The sequence below is a fragment of the Chionomys nivalis genome, chromosome 8, assembly GCF_950005125.1.
Source record: "Chionomys nivalis chromosome 8, mChiNiv1.1, whole genome shotgun sequence".
NCBI lineage: Eukaryota > Metazoa > Chordata > Mammalia > Rodentia > Cricetidae > Chionomys > Chionomys nivalis.
The window spans coordinates 18,007,324-18,028,268 of record NC_080093.1 but is presented as its reverse complement, the minus strand read 5'-3'; the positions used below and the strand labels follow the sequence as shown (position 1 = coordinate 18,028,268).

General features: G+C 37.8%; 1 protein-coding gene across 4 annotated transcripts in view; it reads left to right on the top strand.

Moving 5' to 3' along the window:
- The window catches only part of R3hcc1l (R3H domain and coiled-coil containing 1 like), a 91,490-nt gene that overhangs the window by 68,409 nt on the left and 2,136 nt on the right, over positions 1-20,945 (top strand). For 3 of the 4 annotated variants that reach the window (XM_057779979.1, XM_057779977.1, XM_057779978.1), the window contains 4 exons: positions 6,028-6,203; positions 11,040-11,110; positions 11,965-12,060; positions 12,520-12,660. In XM_057779979.1, the coding sequence (XP_057635962.1) occupies positions 6,028-6,203; positions 11,040-11,110; positions 11,965-12,060; positions 12,520-12,660 (484 nt within the window). Of the gene's footprint in view, positions 1-6,027; positions 6,204-11,039; positions 11,111-11,964; positions 12,061-12,519; positions 12,661-20,945 lie in introns of those variants that run through there. The other variant, XR_009057624.1, reaches the window with a different exon arrangement.

Below are 20,945 nucleotides of genomic sequence, written 5' to 3'. Positions count from 1 at the left end.
CATTATAATAATTTTGAAAATAATTTACCCAGAATCATTTGCTAACTTCCCTTTGATCTGCTGTAGATGCATTAAAATGAATCAAATTATAAACTTCATCTCTTTCTTTTTAATCAAACCTTTCTTTTTTACTTTTTTTTTAATTGATTTTTATTGAGCTCTACATTTTTCTCTGCTCCCCTCCCTGATTCCTGATTCTCCTCTCCCCCTTAAAACCTCACCCAAGGTCCCCATGCTCCCAATTTACTCAGGAGATCTTGTCTTTTTCTACTTCCCATGTAGATTAAATCCATCTCTTAGAGTCCTCATTATTGTCTAAGTTCTCTGGGATTGTGGTTTGTAGGCTGGTTTTCTTTGCTTTGTATTTAAAAACCACCTATGAGTGAGTACATGTGATAATTGTCTTTCAGTGTCTGGGTTAACCTCACTCAAAATAATGTTTTCTAGCTCTATCCATTTTCCTGAAAAATTCCAGATGTTATTTTTTTCTGCTGTGTAATACTCCATTGTGTAAATGTACCACATTTTCCATATCCATTCTTCAGTTGAGGGGCATTTAGGTTGTTTCCAGGTTCTGGCTATGACAAAGCTGCTATGAACATAGTTGAGCACATGTCCTGGTGGCACGATTGAGCATCCTTTGGATATATACCCAAAAGTGGTATTACTGGGTCTTGAGGAAGGTTGTTTCCTAATTTTCTGAGAAATCGCCACACTGACATCCAAAGGGGTTGTACCAGGTTGCATTCCTACCAGCAATGCAGAACTGTTCCCTTTTTCCCACAACCTCTCCAGCATAAGTTGTCATCAATGTTTTTGATGTTGGCTATTCTTACAGGTGTAAGATGGAATCTCAGAGTTGTTTTGATTTGCATTTCTCTGATGACTAAGGATGTTGAACATTTCCTTAAGTGTCTTTCAACCATTTCAGATTCCTCTGTTGAGAGTTCTCTGTTGAAATCTGTGCTCCAATTTTTTTTTTAATTGGATTATGTGATCTTTTGGTGACTAATTTCTTGAGTTCTTTGTATATTTTGGAGATCAAACCTCTGTCTGATGTGGGGTTGGTGAAGATCTTTTCCCATTCTGTAGGCTGTTGTTTTGTCTTGTTGACCATGTCCTTTGCTTCAGTTTCTGGAGGTCCCATTTATTAATTGTTTCTCTCAGTGTCTGTGCTGCTAGGGTTAGATTTAGGAAGTGGTTTCTTGTGCCAGTGCGTTCAAGTGTATTTCCCACTTTCTCCTCTATGAGGTTCAGTGTGGCTGGCTTTATGTTGAGGTCTTTGATCCATTTGGACTTGAGTTTTGTTCATGGTGATAGATATGGGTCTATTTTCATTCTTCTACATGTTGAAATCCAGTTATGCCAGCACCACTTGTTAAATATGCTTTCTTTTTTTAATTTGATTTTTTTTTTTTTTTTTTGCTTCTTTGTCAAAAATCAGGTGTTTGAAGATGTGTGGGTTGATATCTGGGTCTTCTATTCAGTTCCATTGGTCCTCTTGTCTGTTCTTGTGCTAATACCAGGATGTTTTCAGTACTGTAGCTTTGTAGTAGAATTTGAAGTCAGGGATTGTGATGCCTCCAGAAGTTCTTTTATTGTACAGTATTGTTTTGGCTGTCCTGGGTTTTTTGCTTTTCCATATGAAGTTGAATACTGTTCTTTTGGGGTCTATGAAGAATTTTGCTGGGCATTGTGTTGAAAATCAAACATTTCTTAACCATAAAAATATACAATATAAATATTTCACATTGACTTTAGCCCCAGAACCTATAACACTTAAGATATGTTGTCTACAATAGAAATATGAGCCGCAGTGCATAACTTTTAATTTTTATCTCTCCCTGAGATAGTCTCTTTGTATAGCTCTGGCTGTGCTGGAATCACTGTGAAGACCAAGCTCGCAAATGCAAAGAGATTCACCTGCCTCTAGAGTTTGGGGATTAAAGGGATGTGCCACGACACCTGGCAATAAGTTTGAATTCTCTGCTAGTTCTTTTAGAAAAAATAGGAACAAACATGTATAATTTATGTGTTTTAATATAATATATCCAGAACACCATTTCTACATGTATTCAGTGTAAGAAATCATGAATAAAATTTATTTTACATTCTGTTTTTGTATTAAATCTTTGAAACTTGATACATACTTTATACTTAAAGCTCATCTTATGTGAACTAGGCGTATTTCAAGTACTCCATAGCTTCACGTGACATGCAGCTACTATACTATATAAGGCAGTCTAGGTTTCCTCAAAGATAACTAGCTTTTTAGTATAAGTATCTGTTCTCTATTGTTCTGTTTATAAATGAGACTCAATTTTCAAAGGCTGGGGTAAAAACCTGCCTGCTCAGAGAAGCTGGATTGAAATTAGCTAACCTCTCTCTTCCCCAAACCAGAAAAGAGTGCGCCACTCCAAGCCCCACCCTACTACTCCTCCCGCCAATGCCCTGTGATCCTCTGTGATTACTTTCTGTCAACTAGTTGCTAATGCAGCCTCCTAGCCCAAGGTTAATCTTGTATAATTAATGCAAATACAAACTCGGAGTGGACAGTGTGGTCGAATATCTCCCTTTTTCTCACATCTCACAGCCTTTCCGCAAAGCTCTGTACTGTGTGTCTAACCCGGATCCCTGGATCCCACTGTGGCAGTGGTCCTACCTTCACAATCTCGCTTTGCTTCTTCCATCTTTATATTCTGATTTTTTTGTGCTTTTCCCTCTTTTATGTCCCATATATATCTGTCCTTCTAGCTCTCCAATTCCTTTCAACACTTTGCTGAGATTCTCAGGAGAGAGAGCATTAGCAGTTTGTCTTCCTGTCTCCACACACACACAAGTATGTTATGAATAGAATGTAAATGGCTCTAAATAATACCCAAAGCATGAAGAAAGTAGGCATTCTTTTTAAAGAAAGTCTGTAATACTTGATGGTAATGGAATCTGTGTTAACAGAAAAACTCATCTGGGGTGTGGAATTTCTACCTGATGTTCATGAAGTATGGAGTAAGAATTATGGGATGTATTAGTTACTTGTCTTGACGCTGTGCCACAGTAACATACTCTTGATAAAAGCAGTTTAAAGAAGGGCTTATTTTCGCTCAGTTTTAGGTTACAGTTCATCTTAACAAGAAGTCAGCTGGTCACATCGCATCTACAGCCTGGAAGAAGAGAGCATTGAATGCTCCTGCTTAGCTAGTCTTCTCCATTTTGTTTGGTCCAGGGCCCAGACCCATAGAATGGTTCTGCCCTTGTTCTGGATGCTTCTTTCCACCTCACCATAGTGTAGATAATCCCTCACAGATGTGCCCAGAACCTTGTCGCCTAGTTGATTTTAGAGTCTGTCATGCTGACAATCAATATTAGCTATTATATAGTTGATATTACATAGGGTTTTGTTATTATTAACACTATGTTTTTAGTCTCAGAAGCCAGAATACTCAATAATTGAAGAGTAAGTATACAAATTCGGTTTTTCTTAATTAGGTTAGAACAAAGAATTTTACTTAGTTTTTCTTGCCAAACTATCTTGCCTTTTTCTTGATAAGCAGTCCATAGGATTTCTATTTTCAAAGATATTTTATAGTCTGTATTTTACTTCTTATTTAACCCAATTTGTAAGTGTACAAATACACAGTGCTTTGTTTTGTTTAGCTTTTGCAAAGTAAATAAAAATGTCAATGCCAGCAACCGTAAAATGAAATGAAGAAAGCAATTACATTACAGTAGCATCACAAAGAAAGTATTTAAGACTAAGTTTAACAAAAGAAGTTTCAAACTGGTAATTCTAAAGCTCAAATGGGACTATTAAGATGGCTCTTTGAATGAAGGTGCCTCCCTGGGCCTGTGTGGTGGAAGCCAGCTATTTCAAGGTTGTCATCTGATCCCTGCTCAGGAGCCTACACACATGTACACACAAAATAAATATGTACAAAAATCAGAGTATATCCCGTTTTCATCTGTTGGAAAACAGTATTAAAATAACTTTCCAAATTGGACAACATATGATGCCTACTTTTACAGAAATTCATAAGCTGATCTTCAAATTCCTAATGAGTACAGTGGCCCTGAATAACCAAAGTGATTTTGAAAAAAACAGAGTTGTAGTAGTCAAACTTCTGATTTCAAAACTAAATATACAGCTCTGGTAATCACGTTGTACCTCTGGCATAAAACTTGCTTTCTAAATGACTGCAGAATTTTGTAGTATGTGGGTCTCTGAGTTGTTACACTGCCTAGTATCTTCTTGCCTGCTTGTGAGGATGTCTTGCCATGGCCTTAATGCAGAAAGGAGAGCTGAGGGGGGAAAAGGGAAGGGAAAGGGAAGGAAAAGAAAGGACATGACTGCTCCTTGGTATGTGGTGGATAGAAGGTTTATTGTAGGTAGATATGTGGGTGAGCATAGCCACAGGCAGGGACATCTGGGAGAGTCCAGAGTGAACCTGACCCTGAGACAGGTGGGGAAAGAGAGAGTGGGACCAGGTGCAGCAGCCAGTAGGCTCAAAGGTATAAAGAGAGCAGGTAACCAAAATGGCTGGAGTATATAGGGAAGGGCAACTGGGGGAAGGGCAGCCAGAGACTGGGTTGGAGTTTAGGATAGGTGGTAGGTGTGCTAGTCAGGAGGATCCTGTAACAGGTAGAAACTAAGGGATGCAGGGAGAACCTGGTGACCAGTGTCTACTATGATATGATATATGATATATGATATGATAGATAAACCTTTGTCCCAGTTTTGAAACCTAACGGGGACCACTTGGTTATCTGACAGTCTTAGATTTCGTGTACACCCAGGAAAAACTGATAAATGCCTTAGTTGGTGCAGTTGCAGGAGCAGCCTTTTCTTGTTCTCTGTTTAGACACATTGAAGCTGCCATGGTGCCTGACATGTAAAAGTGGGCTATCTTTTCGTCTTTTTCTTTTTAATATCTGTGTACCAAGCAGTATTATGCCAAACACCTACCACATCTCATGTCTGTCTCTGAGTGGAGGTATTGTTATTATCCCCATGTTTTTAGATGTAAAACAGGATTTAGTGGGGAAATTAAACTAGAAGCACAAGAATAATGTCTAAATTACCTTCCCTTTTCATCCCTCCCCAATAATTTGATTACATCTAAGGAGAGAAGATGTATCTATGGCAGTATAAATTCTCCGTCCTTCCTTCCTGATGATGGTGATGATGATGATGGTGAAGGAAATATGCCATCACAGAGGGAGTGCTCAAAGGGGCCTAGTTTGCTTTTAATCACCTTTAATCTTGTTTCCTCCAAGACCTGGTGACACCATGGTGCCGTGGCTTTGCTGCACCTCCCGTTTTCCAATACTTCCAGTGTGTGCAGTTAGTAGCTTAAAGGGTTTCTTAGTTTCCCTTTTAATAGCAGCTTCATTACTATTAATTCTTTTATAGCCTTAGGTAGCTCTTATTCTAGGGACCTTGAGTGTAACTGCTTATGCTACTTACATTTGTCTTAACAAATTTCTTTGTAAGCTTTCTCACTTTTTAATATAGAACAAAAGGTAGACTAAACGTTTTTCATTCTTAAAACTTTATTTTTGGTCACTTCCAGAAAAGAAATTATGAGGTGGATATGAACAATGAGCCCAGTTAATACAAATGTTAGCTTGTCTGTTCAGCTGTTGTCTTGGTTTCCAGGATGTGCCTCTTAGAACTCATTCTATCAGTCATTCTGGCTGTCCTTCCTCCAGCCATTCCCTTTCCTGTGCTAGACATGCTGTGTCACTGCGCTACATCCACACACCGCTGAGACTATATTTTCTCACATGATAACTGATAGAAACAAGTTAAATTTTATGACTTGCTCACCTGCAGAGATTTTCATACCTTTCCTCATGTTCCACCCAGTATTATAAACACCCAGTATTCACAAAGACCACCAATACAGAAATAGTGCCAAAAGTTAAGAGGGATGTGGCGATGGGAGCAAGATTGTTTATACATGGAAGGATACTTTTATAATGCCTTGATTTCCCACTGTCAGGCTCTTTACTATGTTTATTCCTCTCTAGTTGTCAGGGAATATGAAGAACAGAAAAAGCATCCAGGAGCCTAGATTTGATTATTACAGCCACGAACTTCCTGATATCGACCTCAGTGAATGTGAATTCCCACATGTCATTGAAATTTATGACTTTCCTCAAGAATTTCGTACAGAAGACCTTTTACGGATTTTCTGTAGTTACCAGTAAGTATTTGCAAGTGGTTCCAAATGACAGATAAGGTGAGAGAAAGTTATCTTAATAATTTTAAAAAGTCGTTGATTTTAGCATTGGGTTTGTGTTTTGTTCCCTTAGAAAGGCTGTAAATCAGACTGGTCTTCAGTTCCTTGAAAGGGCCAGGTAGGCTTGATAGACATTTACAAAGACCATTGTTGGTGATGACTCCTAAGTCTGTCTGGGAGGTGCATTTAGTCCATTTATATTTGTTGTAATTATTGATGTATTTGAACTTATATCCAAGTATTTGGTTTTATATTTGCCTGTCATTCTTCTGAGTATACCTCTCCTATCTTTTCCCCCCCTTTTCTAGACTTATAGGTTGACTTTTTTAACATTGCATTTTTTAATGTAATGTTTCTGTTCTTTGGTGGTTACTCTAGTAATTATAAAAATGTGTGCTTAAACTATTAGTGGCTAAAACTGGTTTTTTTTTCCTTTGCCTCTTTCTAAAAATACTGCAAGGTCTGTTTAACTTATACGTTCTCATGACTATTTGATTCATTTTCTTCCTGAATGAGATATAGTCTATCATTTTACTCACTAATGGTTTTCCAGTAACAAGCTCAGGTGTTGTTACAGTTCTGAGTCTTGTGTCTGTTAGATAATGCTCTACCACTGAACTACACCCCAGTCCTTTATTCTTGAAAAGATTTATGTTGTGTGTATGTTATTAATTATAGATTAGCAGTTATTTTTCTCTCAGAGACATGAAGATACCCTAATGCAATTTTCTTTCTTTTTGGGTGAGAGTTTAGCTGACAGTTCTCATGCCACTTCTGATTATAATCTCTTTCTTCTCTGGATGCTCTTAAAATTTTCTCTTTGACTTTAATATTGATCATTTTTACTGTGGTGTGGATTTTGTACCTTTTTTTTTCAAACTTACCCACATTGCAATTATGTGGGCTTATTTAATCAGTGATTAATATTTTCATTGATTTTGTAAAGGTCTTAGACATTGTCTCTTCAGTATTGTCTCAGACCCAGTCTCTCTTCACCTAGTCCAAGACACAAATTGAGTGTGTATTAGATTTTCTCACTTAATTTTCTTGTTACCACTCTTTTGTATATTCCTTCTCTTTTCCCTTCAGACTTTCTGAATAATTTCTTTGGTTTTGGGGCTCTAGTTTATTTTATCTATTCCAAGCTGTGCTAAATTGTTAAATATTTATATTGTATCTTAAAAATTTTTAAAGTCTGCCTGGTCATATTTTTACAGTTTTTTCTCCATATATCTTCAGTTTTCAGTATTTTTTTTCTATTTCATTAAGTACATTGAGCGTAGCCACCTGTAGCCCTTCTGTTAGCTGAAGCTACTTTAGTTGTAGTTTGCTTCTCATTAACTTTTGTTCATATTAGTACTTGTTCACAGTGTCTTCCTTTTGGGGGAATTTAGTTATATTTTTAATGTGAGTTGATGTTTGTCTTTGGATTGTATTTTTGCCATTAAGGCCAGTGAAAAAGAGAGGACCCCTTGTAAAACTTCTATGCCTTTTCATGTGCCACATGCCAAGAGTGCTAACATTTCAAGAGTCTTCAAATTATATTGTTGATTTGAGGTTTTTCTGACTGCTCAGAAAAAGTCAAATGGGGAGTGTTTTTTTAATTGTTAAATGTCACAGATGTTTTATTTTGACCCGTATAAGTGTCTAATTACTTCATGTACTGTCCAGTTGTACCTCACTTTTCCTTTGCTGGTGTTGGTTGGACAGTTCCTGACAATCATATTACCTTGTCTGTAATTTATAGACTCAAATCTTTAAAGGGACAAGACATTTTAACAGATCTTCAGAGTTTTCAGAGTGAATAGTTCCATGGGCTGTTTTTTTGTTGCTTGTTTTTAAAGTAACTTTACTTAGTTTCCCAAGTCATTCAACTAACTTTTTTGCTGGTGTTTGTTTGTTTGTTTTGTTTGGACAGGGTTGCCATGTAATCCCAGCTGGCCTGATACTCTTCCCCAGTTCACCCTTTTGAGTGCTAGGATTTTAACCATAAGATGCCTTTCTTGGCTCAGTTCAGTTGTACACACACAACAGTTCTTTACACTCACAATTCATTCAGTTTTATATTATTAAATGTAGTGAGGCGTTCAGGGATGTTACAAGTGGTCTTCAGAACATTTATGCTAACCCTTGATATATACGTGGATGGTACATTTTAGAAGAAGGTAAAGGAATCAGAAGTATATATATTATTTCTAGCTTACAATAAAAAACAGAGCCAGGAACAGAAAGCTAAGCCTGAAGGTTATTAAGAAAAAGATGTTCAGGGTCTAGAAGAGAGTATACTTCAGTATTTCACTCCTGCTGTTGAAAATGAATCAAGTCTATCTGGTGCTGCAAATTTAAACTTAAAATTCAGTTTATTTCTATCCCAGATGCCCAGATTATAGAAATGCTCTGCCAGATCCCAATTTTACATTGAATTTGTAAGATTCTGTTTCAGAGCATAGTTCCTAATTCTTTCTTAAAGGATCAGAGAGAGAATATTTCAGGTAGCTCCGTGTGTCTCAGAAGAGCCATAGGCAGGATCTGAACAAATGAGTGTGGTTGAGAAAGTAAAACTTTATTTATAAAAATGGTTGGCTTTTGGTTTGGTTTAAGATAGGATCTAGGTAGCCCAGGCTGGCCTTGAACTCTTAGTCCTCAGCTTTCAGAAGTGCTGGGGTTTACCACCACATCTGCCGTGTGTCTTAGTCTCAAGGAAGAATTGTTAGGTAAAGTACTAGAATAGATGAAATTAACTAGCAGCTATATACTTGTTGTATCAGTTAAGCTCCATTGGGGGAACACAACTGAAAGGAAGCAGGAATGGATTCCGGAAGACATTTAATCTATACCATAAGCCTTAATGTAAATGTGTAGTGTAGGTAATTCATTAGTTCAGTTTTGTTAAGACCCAGTATCAGGTGCTGTTCAATTCCTAATAGAGCCTTAAGCGCAGTCTAAGTCTCAAATTCGAGCTACCTTAGATTATTACTGAAAAAAGTAGACTGTCATTAATAAAATAGGGCCATTTTGTCCATGTCCAGAATTTCTTCAGAGATTATTGGGTTTTGCTGCTATTTTTGTTTTTCAAAGTCTCTTTCTGTGCAGCCTAGGCCAGCCTTGAACTCAAAAATCTTCCCATCTTCACCTCCTCAGTATTGAGTTTTAGGCATTCTGGGCTTAAGGATAGTTAATTCTTTTGAGTCATTTGCTTCTCTTTGCTTTGTCTCTTCCTAACTATATTTGTGAAAGCATTTTCTATAAAATCTAAAGCCATTCTCAAAAGGATTTAAAAGGACTGAAGTCTCAAGGGCTAAGACGAGGCTTTTAGCTGTCAAGGTCTTTCCCATCTTTTCTACTCTGCAGCAGAGGCTCTTACTGTTGAACTCAAGTTTTCACTCCTGTGGTCATTTTATAGCATGGTTCAACTTAAGTCAAGTTTCCTTTATTACTTTTTCTGTCAAGGAAATTAAGAAGGGAAAGCTAGGTTAGTATTTTTCTCTTATAGTGGTTTATAAGTTTTTAAAGGTCATGATGCAGAAGTGTATAATCATACCTGGGTCAGATCCCAGAGTCAACTTTGCTTTATACCATCTCCATCAACATTAATCTCCTTGGTGATTATTGCTATTAATAATAAAATTAGTGAGCACTGTTGGTTTAAAAGTTGTCTTCCGAGTGCTCATTATCATGGTCTTGGCCTGTTGTGGACAATCTCATTTCTGTTTTCCTCATTGATGGCTAGCTTCCATCGTGCCTCAGGCTGCCAGGAGAGAAAAAAATACCAATAAGTCTTATCCAATTGTGGACCCTGGGAGCTACAGTAATGATTCCTGCAGCCATATATGTCCATCGGTGCAATAGTACACATGAGTTGAGGTAGAGGTGGTAGCCACTCACTGTCTGATTAGATGTAAGGCCTGCCTAGCAGGAGGAATTTATGCCTGGTACTGTGAACATGACTAAGAACCTGTAGCTGGAAAGGTCATAGACCCCAGAGAGAACTTACTACTATCATTTTGCTCAGTTGGTATAGTATCCACACACCTTCTGAATGCTTAGGAGTTGGGCATGGTGAGGGTGGATTTAATCAAACTAAAATGTATTCATGCATTAAGGGAATTTTAAATATATATACATATATATTTAAATGTGTGTGTATTGTAATCTTGATATTCTTTGTGCTCATTGTGTAGCTCTGTTTTAAAGTAAAAAGGTAATTTTATTTCTAGTATTAAATGTTCATTGTTTCTTTTTTAAATTTTTCTGGCTAACTATGGTTGTTCCTTCCCCCCACTCCCATATACACACACCTTATTTTCCTTCTACAACAAGAAAGAGTAGTAAGCATTTGTGAATATAGTTGTATTTTTTATTATTTGACTTACTTATTTTTACAGTTGAATTACATCTCTAGCAGTGTAGTACCCATTCCAACACACAGGTTACATTTGCATCAAATCCAGGTGACTTCCCTGACTTCCTGTATTCCTCTTTAGCTCCTTTGGCTTCCTTTTTCATCCCTTCTCATTTCTCCTCATAAGGACATCTCTTGAAAATAGTGCATTAAATACTTTACATCTCCAGCAGATTTGTGAGGATTAATTAGTTGGCATCTATAAAATGCTCCCAGGTAATTCTTTATGATTGTATTATTGCTTTTAAATTTTAGTGGCTTCTATGTGCCAGGCTGTTTTTATTTTTTATGTCACTATCCCTATTCCTCTATCTTATGAAATGCTTTGTAAGACTATTTTAAAGACATTTCATAAAACAAATTTTAAGAAATGTAAAAATTGTTTTCTTTTGTTACAGAAAGAAAGGATTTGATATTAAATGGGTAGATGACACACATGCCCTAGGAATATTCTCCAGTCCAATCACAGGTATCTGTCTAGTGACTCTCAGGAATTCCAGGTCCCTCCTACTGTTTATCTTCTCCTACTTCTTGTTCTTATTTCTCTTCTTTTCCAGCCAATTGGAACTTTGCTCAGCCAGTATCTGTAGTAGAATAAGTACTGGTTTTTGAGACATGTGGCTTGGTACCCAATGTTCTCTCCTCCTTCTCTTTAATCTAGCATTTGGTATTTGGAAAGGTAGGTACGTCCTCCCAGGCTATTTGCATACATAAATGTCAGGCATTATGAAGACCATAGTGAGACTAAATTTTACAGTATTTTTTCCCCTCAGACAAATGAATTTGAAATAGTGTTTCTAGTGAGATTTCTTGTAGTAGCTCCTCTCTGAATATATGATTGGTCTTTTGCACACATACATATCCTGGGCTCATAACCGAGCTTATGCAGAGATGCTGGCTTGCTAGTTCCTGTCTAAACCATCTCTAGAGCATGGATTTTTGTGGGCTAGATAAAATATTTTTGGCTTTGTGGAGCAAAAATCTTCTGTCGTTACCTAACCCAGCATTGTAGCAAAAAAGGCAAAAAAGCTTCTATCCTCACCTAACCTGGGTATTGTAGCAAGAAAGCAGCTACAGTGTGCAAATGGGTATGGCTCTGTTCATAAAGCTTTATTTACCAAAACAGAAAGTCCAATGGCTGAGTTTGGTCTAATCTCTGTTCTAAAGCGATCTTAGTGTGCAGATGTTCTGTATTGTAGGATCTTCTTTTTTCTTGCCATGAAAACCAACAAACATAACTTCTAAGAATAAATGCTTTATAAGAAATTACCCTAAGTTTTCTTCTGCATCACTTTACTTCCTTATGTCTGTTTTTCCTCGCAGCTCGTGATGCTCTGGGGATTAAGCATACCATGGTGAAGATTCGGCCCTTGTCACAGGCCACAAGAGCAGCCAAGGCCAAAGCTAGAGCTTGTGCTGGTGAGCCCACAACCTCTGCCTTTGTTCCTGATAGATGGTGACGTCCTTGTTCATTCCAGCAGTTTCACACCATCCAGAACTCAATAGACACTGTTTTGTGTGTGTGTGTGTGTGTGTGTGTGTGTGTGTGTGTGTGCTAATACTTCTATTGGTATGATTTTAAGGACAGAAATAATGCCCTCTGAGCAGCCACTGGAAGTGTGGGAGAGACTAAGGGCGAGCAGTACAGTGACCAGCTTCTGATGACATTTCGGTTGTTGGGTCCTAATGCAGATAATGCAGCTAGGGTCATTTGTGCTTTGCCATACTAATTTCCTCAGATCATCATCTATCGGGGTTGTATTAATTACTGCTGATACCACCCTTGTTAGTCTGTTTTGTATGTTAATTACTGAATTAAATCACTTGTAGCTGTAGTAGTTTCTCTTCCTTACTGCTTCTTACTCCTTTTTTCCCCAGAGTTTCTCCAGCCAGCAAAGGAGCGACCTGAGACTTCAGCAGCCCTAGCCAGAAGGTTAGTCATCAGCGCCCTTGGGGTTCGGAGCAAACAGAGCAAAACAGAGCGGGAAGCAGAGCTCAAGAAACTGCAAGAAGCCCGAGGTGAGTTGACAATAGTGGTCTGTGGTCCACATGGGTCCACTAGGAGACAGATGCTGAAAAAGGAAAAGAATGATCTCCATCCCATCGGGTCATTTCCATTTCTGAGGAAGCTCTCAAATCTATGGAAGTTGTTTTCAAGCCTTACATTCAAGAGATGCAGTCAGGGTTTGTCTCCTGTTCACACACCAAGGCATCTGGTTAATTTACTCTTACGAAGAGATGGGCTTCACCTTCTCCGCTGTTTCCTGGCTTTTTGTTTGCTGTTTTTACTGGGCCATGACAGTGCCATAGTGTAATGAGATGGCTTAGATCTTTGGTAGAAGGTAAATTAAGACAGAGCCAGTGACTGATATTGGTGATAATGACCTTAGCAGGGATTTTTGTCTTAAGACAGTCTGAGGAGATCCACCTGTCTTCTGATTTCTTTCTAACACTTAAGAGTTTTCAGAAAATAATTCCACAGATCCACAAACAGAGTTTTTCTTTCTTAGAGGTTGGAGTCAAGCTTAAAATATATCTTCTTTTTATAAACTGTTGAGTTCTTTGTAAAGACTTAGACTCGGACTTGACACAGAAGTATTCTTTTAATCAGCCTTCAAGCTTTAGACAGGCTCTTTGTTTTTACTCAATATCTATAGAATCGGTGAAGACAGTTCTGAAAATTTCACTTACCAAAAAGTAACTTCATTTTTTCCTTAAACCAACTGAAGTTTCAAACTCCTTGTTTATTGCCAGTCTAAGAAGGCCATTAATACTCCCTGTCCACTATGCTTTGGTGATAACAAGCAGCTTCTGAACTCTCAGCTGCACTGGCCAGATAACCAGTGAGTGAGAGCATCATGGCAGGTGTTAGGGGCTTAGAATTGGACCCAACTAATTTACCTTAATGATTATAATGAGGCAGTTTTGTGTTTGTGTTTTTTCTAATGCATTGTTCATTAAAAGGTTTCTTAGAAAAAGGAAAGGATTGCTTTTGTTTTTATAGATGGTCAATAACAGAACTGGATTAAAGTAGAATGTGTGGCATCCTTAATCCTTCGTTGATTTATCCCTGAAGAAAATGACTCTTGGGTGGTAACTACAGTTATCAGAGGGCAAATAAAAGGGCTTGGGGGCTGTAGCCCGGTTATAAAGCATTTGGGTAATATGGCCAAGGCCTCGGGTTCAGTCCCAGCATTGAACAAAAAAGCAAGCCAAAAAGGGTGGGTAGAGGATAATGACAGTGGTATCTAGTGAAGATATGACTCTTTCTGCATATGTCATGCCTTCCTGTAAATATCACCTGTGTTGCTATGAGTACTGCAGCTGTTGCTTTGCTTGAATAGTATCTGAGTGTCCTCTAGTTCTCGGCAGGCACATCAGCATACTGTTTCTCTTGAAGTCTTTGTTTTAAATGCTTTGTTTTTCAAAGGACATTTCCATGGTTCAGTTTAAAAATGAGACTGTTGGCCGAGTGAGCACCCTGTTGCTTTTATTTTATTTTATTTTATTTTATTTTATTTTATTTTATTTTATTTTATTTTATTTTGAAGTGGAATTTACTCTGTAGTCCTTGCTGGCCAAAACTTACTATGTAGCCTAGGCTGCTTTTGAACTTATTGGAGTCCTACCTCCGATTCTGGGGTGCTGGGATTATAAATGTGAGCTGTTGCTGTCATGCTAACATCTCTGTTGCTTTTTAAAAATGAAGAACATTTCATTCTTGTGTATTTGTTTATCTGCAATGGTGTTCTCACTGTTGCCTGTGCTGAATTTGTAACCATCCTGCCCCAGTGTCTCAGCTTCCCTGGTAACTGGAATTCGAAAGGAGTTTGGGTTGTAATAACAGACTAAGTGTAAGTTCTGTCTCTTAATGTGTGGATTACAGAAGACCCTCCCATTAGTCTATATCTGGGCTCTTCTGTTCTTTGCATCTGAGAAAATGAGGTTGGGGGATTTCTCTTTCTGGTATCTTTTGTACTGAGCATTCTTAAGGAATTGTATGGAGTCCAGGCATTTCACTTAGATGTGTTTTGTTCCTCTCTTTAAGACTTAGAGTCCAGTGGGGACTGTCTGCATTAAGCAAACCACAAAACAGGAATTATGTTTAGATATTTTAAGCAGTCATTTTCTTTTCATAGCTACGTTCTCCTACTGCACTCTCTCTCCTCTTTCTCTCCATGTGGTGGGATTGGACACAGGGCCACTGGAAGTCAAGCATTCTGTCACTGAGCTGTACCCCAGCTTCTCCTCTTCTTTTATTTCTGAAAATTTTTAGTATAAGAAGTGAATAGGAAGGTTTTGCTGATGAAAAGGACAGGAAGGAAGCTCATAGTGTCGTTTGATATTATTGTCTTGATACCTCTGATTCAAGATACTGTTTCCAGTTCAGAACTGGCCCCAGGAAGTTAAGTCAGTCCTAGGTTACCCACCTAGGAAAATGAGAAGAGAGATTTGAATGTAGGCTTCTTTAATTAAAACTTATAAATGTTTTTCCTATGCTTTTCAAGGGTTTTGGAGACAACTGCTATTTTCTCAAAGAATGTCCTATAATAGGCTTCTTTTTAGTTACAGATGCCAAAGGTTAGCTAGCAACTTTAGTATGACTTTATTTCTTTAGTATGACTTAAATCTGTGTAGTTGTTTAAACATGTTCCTCCTCTCTTTTTTCTAATTTGTTTTTCTCTGTGTAACAGCCCTGGCTGTCCTGGAACTCTCTCTGTAGACCAGACTGGCCTCAAAGTCACACAGATCCACCTGCCTCTGCCTCCCAAGTGCTGAGATTAAAGTCATACGCTGCCACCACTGGCCTTAGTAGAAATCTAGAACATCTGAATGTCATTCTGTACTAGCAGCCCTTTACTATAAAGACAAGAGCAGATCATTAAGGAAATAAAGGAATCTGGACTGTAATAGAGCTGTTGTTATTTAACTATCTGAGTGACTTTGGGCAGGTCAGTTATCACTCTTTGTCCACTTTCAAACTAAGTGGAAGTAATGCTTGCTCTGCCCAACCATGGAGAAGTTTTTGAGCACAACATAATGTGTAAAAATGCTGAGAAAGTGCTTTACAAATTCAAAATACTGTTCTGTCTTCTGTGTTAAAATATGACATGAGTGTGTGTGTGTGTGTGTGTGTGTGTGTGTGTGTGTGATGTACTGCTATTCTCCCATTACACATAGGAGATGTTGCTGATCAGTCATGACAGTCTCCCTTGGTAAGTACTGACATCCCATTGCCAATAGATCAGAATGTGCATGGACTGAAGTCTATCCAGTAGTCTGTCATAGATTCTTTCATTAATATTGTGTCGTAACTGACCCTTCTTTGCGTTGCATGAAGAATTCTATTGACTGCCATGTTGTTGAAGACAAAAAAAGGTACATGACGTGTGGTCATTCTCTCTATATGAATGATGTTGGCTTCTTTAGTTTTTCTTCATAAATGTTAGGGAATTTTAGTCTGAGCTTTCTCCATCACCACTCCCAAAAGAGTTGAACACACCTAATCTTTTGAGTTTTTCTGATAGTATTTTTTTATTCTACTTGGAGCCTACTAACATTTTAGTGGGACACCTTATATCTCAGTCCTTTAAGGGAGATTCACAAACGAAAGCTAGTTCTGAAAGAGTTGAGAAGGAAATGCCAGATCATTTAAAGCAGATAACACTGTGTGACTTAAGAGGGAGACCCTTTAGTCCATTGTTCTTGAGCATGAACAAAGTCTTCTGGTCCAACAGAGTACACAACAGATCAGAGCTGTACTCAGAATGGGGACTGAAAGCATAGATATCTCTGAGTGCTTTGGACTTGACTTAATCAGGTGCTTTCAACTGGTGATTCACGCTGAATGATGAAACCATATAAGTAAAGGACTGAACATAGGAATATCTGAAATTTTTTCATGTTCGCTATTCCAAATATTTGATTGCCGACTAAAATTAGAAATGTATATCATTGCTTCTCAGAATAAGCTGCACTTTCATCTTCAAAGTCTGCTATAATTATATTTTGTAATTTAATTTTATTCTTAGGAGTAGGTGATTAACTGCCTGGTTCTAAAAGGCCAACATTGGTTCATAGGGCTAAAGCATTTGATCATGTAGTTTGATTAGTTCAATCACTACGAATGTGGAATCATCTGGACAGTGCTTGCTCTTTTGTAGTCAAACAGATTTACCCATGGTAGCTAACTCTGAGAAGCCTTCTTATGCATTCCATTATCCCTCAATGCTGCATTACTGACCATAATCAGATTTTCAAGGGATTTTTGTAGCTTTTTTCCTGCCCTATTATCTGAAGTCCACTTAATTCCTAACCGTGTTATAAATATGTAAAATTTTTTGTAGATGTGTAATATTTACCTTTTTATTTTTATTTTTTTGGTTTCTTCTAAGAAACAAAAAATGTCAACAGTGGGACTAACTGACCATGTCAAGCCTTGCTAAAATAAATAGTACATCATTCCTTGTGCTTAATACATTGCAAATAATTTTCAGTTAAATGGATTCTGATGAGGTCTGGGTTCTATTTTCCTAGTTTTACTGATGCTTATATAAATACTTGATAAACTTTATCTGAAGCCTTGCTAAAATTAAGAGGTTATGTAGACTGCTTACTTCTCCTTGATCTGCCAAGACTGTCAGGGAATAAAGAAAAGCAATTACATTTGCCCAGGCTTGTTCTTCACAAAGCTTGCTGATTATTACTCTGTAGGTGGCTACAAGTGGGTTTGGTGATCATTTTTAAAGTATCCAAGTAAATTTTGAAAGTCTTTAATTTGCAGCCCTTCTCTTTTCTTCCCTTTTCTTGCCAAATAAAGCATGACCCCAGAGTGTTCCCTTTTCAGTCTTCAACACATCTCCTCCCTCACTTAGAAGCGGTAGCTGACTGCTCCCTGATTTCAATCATCTTGTTCAATAGGCATTTCTGCCCATTTATTTTTCATACTGGGGATAGAAGTCTTCAGGGCCAGTTGATGTAAATGTTTCAGGTTAATCATTCACTTCTGATGTTCTGTTCTCTCAGTTCCTTGCTCTCATAGCTGCTGTGGGCTATTTAGTCAGTTTACTTTCTATTTTTAATAAAGGCAGTGTTAATGATAACTTTTAATGCAGTCAATCATTAAAATTCCTTTGAAAAAGGAAGATGTTTCTGTCATTTAATTTTTCCACATGCTTTTCCTTGAAGGGGAAGCCCAGCCAAACACCTTGTTTGTAGGGCGTGATCCCCTTAGACTAATATTTACTTATAAAATCTTGCGGATGTGCTCCCCGCTTCCTTTTTGTTTTTTCCTGTGCTTCATGGGAACTCTGGCTTTGCAAGTCCCCCCTTTCTTACCCTTATTAAAGCTAAATATTTGATACCAAAGCTAGTCTGGTTAATTCTATAGACCACCCGCCAACAGTTTAGTGCCAATCATGAAGCTTAATCAATAGTCATATATGTTTGTCATCTTTATTTTTAGGATAATCAGGTTTTTTAGATACATAGAGATTATATTTAGTATAGATAGTATAATCTTCAACCTCTTTGAAGAGCTGTAAAAAATGGCCTTTAATCTAACCTAGAATTCCATGACAACGAGACATAATCACTCCTGGCAACACCGCTCTACTCCCGAGAGAATGTTGAGCACCAAAGACACTCCACTGGGAGCTTGTCTTCTTGGCAGAACTGGCCTTTGGGTAAAGAATAGCCCATACTTCTACTACTGACAAAGATACAAAATATCCATAAGTGGATAAAACAGGATTGTCTTATCTTGCCAAGACAGGGTAGGATAGTACTAAAAAAGTTCCTTGCCTTTGATAATGGTATGTCAGTTATGTTAGGCCTTAGCCAAAGTTGGTTGACTCAACATTGCAAATGAGACTTTGGGTGATTGCCCAGGTAGTCAGTTGTCTCTACATTTATTGCACATTTTGGAAGTTTTTTGTTTGTACTTCCTGGTTGCTTAAATAATATTACTTCCCTTCTCAGATCTTTGATGGAGTTAAAGATTAGATAATTGTAGTTACTCTCTACATTATTTAGACTCCTTAAAATAAAATGTTTAGTAAAACTTTTGTTATATGTTTCTTGCTTAATATTGTTTGCTATTTGTAATTTTCTATTTATTATTTGTTCCTATTGTATATAGTTGTATTTGGTTTGGTTCTATCTTATTTAGACAAAAGGGGGAGATGAAAGGGAAGCCCAACCAATCACCTTGTTTGTAGGGCGTGATCCCCTTAGGCTAATATTTGCTTATAAAGTCTTGCGGGTGTGCTCCCCGCTTCCTCTTTGGTTTTCCCCGTGCTTCGCGGAAACTCTGGCTTTGTAAGTCCCCCTTTTCTTGCCCTTATTAAAGCTAAATATTTTATACTAAAGCTAGTCTGGTTAATTCTATAGACCACCCGCCAACATTTCCTTTTTGCTATTTTCAGATGTCAGGATAGTAGAAAGTATGCTGCTGAGTAAGGACCTGGGTTCCAGCCTCAGTTCTTCCTCATTATTTAGCCCTAGCCAAGTTACTCCAACTCCCTGGGCCTGTTCCCTGTCTCAGGGCGGGGCATTGCTTACAAGTCCCATTTGATTATGTCCCTCTGGGTTTCCTATGCTCCATGTTCTCACTACTTCTTTGTGCATCTCAATTTGTTTTCCTGATCTTTAACTAGTGTTGCATGCCTTGCCACAAGAATTTACACACACACCAAGAATTAGGAGTTTTTTGTTAGCAGGCATTTATCACTAGACATATTTCAAAATTGTGAAACTTTCTAGACTTCACAAAGATGACACAGTATCTGTGCTGGTGTAGGAGTTCCTTCTGTTTGTGTGTTGCTTTTATTGGATGAATAAAGAAACTGCCTTGGCCTAGTTGATAGGACAGAACTTAGGTAGGCGGAGGAGACAGAACTGAATGCTGGGAAGAAGGGCAGAGTGGCAGACACCATGGGTCTTCTTCCTGAGACAGAGGCTGGTTAGAATCTTGTCGGTAAACCACAATCATGTGGCGATACACAGATTAACAAAAATGGGTTAAATTAAGATGTAAAAATTAGCCAATAAAAAGTTAGAGCTAATGGGCCAGATAGTGTTTAAATGAATACAGTTTCTGTGTGATTATTTTGGGTGTAAGCTAGCCGGGCAGCTGGGACAAAGGACCTGCTCTCCTTACAACACTGTACTGTGTTTTATAATCCTGGAGGCAAACACATTCGCACCGATATGTCTAAGCAGAGCATGTGGTAAGTCACACTAGTAAGCCATGTGAGACCAAACAGCCTCATCTGGTTAGATTTGCCACCAACAATGAATTTTCACCCAAACTTTAAAATAAAAAACAAAACTTTATTTTTAGAGCTATTTTGATTTCAGACTAATGATTTATAGGTTGGCCATATTTTTCTATTGTTTAATAGATAATATTTCTGATTTGTTTCCTATCTTAATGAAATTTTTTAGTTCTAGTAACTCATTTTCCTGGTTTCTTAGTTTTTCCTTGGAATTCACAACCAGTTTTTGACTATTTCATCCAAGACCGCTTTGCATTTAAGTCTTACCTAATTTGTCTCCTTGTAAGACTCAAAACCATACTACTTTCTTAAGTAATCCTGGCATCCTTTGGATAAATCCATTATCCTTGGCATTGCTCATGCAGGACCGACCCAAACCTGCCTGCTTTCCAGCTGAGTCTTTAGTATTAATCAACTTTCAGTTCACAATTTGTTGATCCTCATTTTTGCCTCATGTAACTTTGCTGCTATATTCAGATGATGCCACAAGATGGTGCCCAAATAGCAAGGAATTTCTCTGTCTCACATTTCCAAGTGTCAGTCAGTTCCCAGCCAACTTCCTACCCCTTAAAGTACAGTCAAGTATAATTCAGAGAGCTTGTAAGTGATTTTTCTGATTTGGAAGATAGATTGAAATGGCAAGTGTTAATTCTAAACTCACCTTGATTTCTGTAATCCACCTGGTTCATGACTTGAGGCATCTTTTCAGACGTCAGACTAGAACTAGAATTCTTAAAGGGAAGTAGCCACGGCTTATGATGTTCATTTTCTAGTGTTAAGGTAAATGGCTGTCAGCCATAAGGTTAGAACCAGTGTCATGTATAAAAGAAACTCTTTACATTGTGATTAATAACAGTAGCAAAGTTATAATTATTAAGTGGCAATGAAAACAATTTTATGGTTGGAGGTCACAACATGAGGAACTGTATCGTGTATTAAATGGTCGCAGCATTAGGAAGGTCGAGGAACACTGCTCTAGGACACTTCTGGTTCCTGAAGTGCTCTGCAAAGTTCTGGCACAGGTTC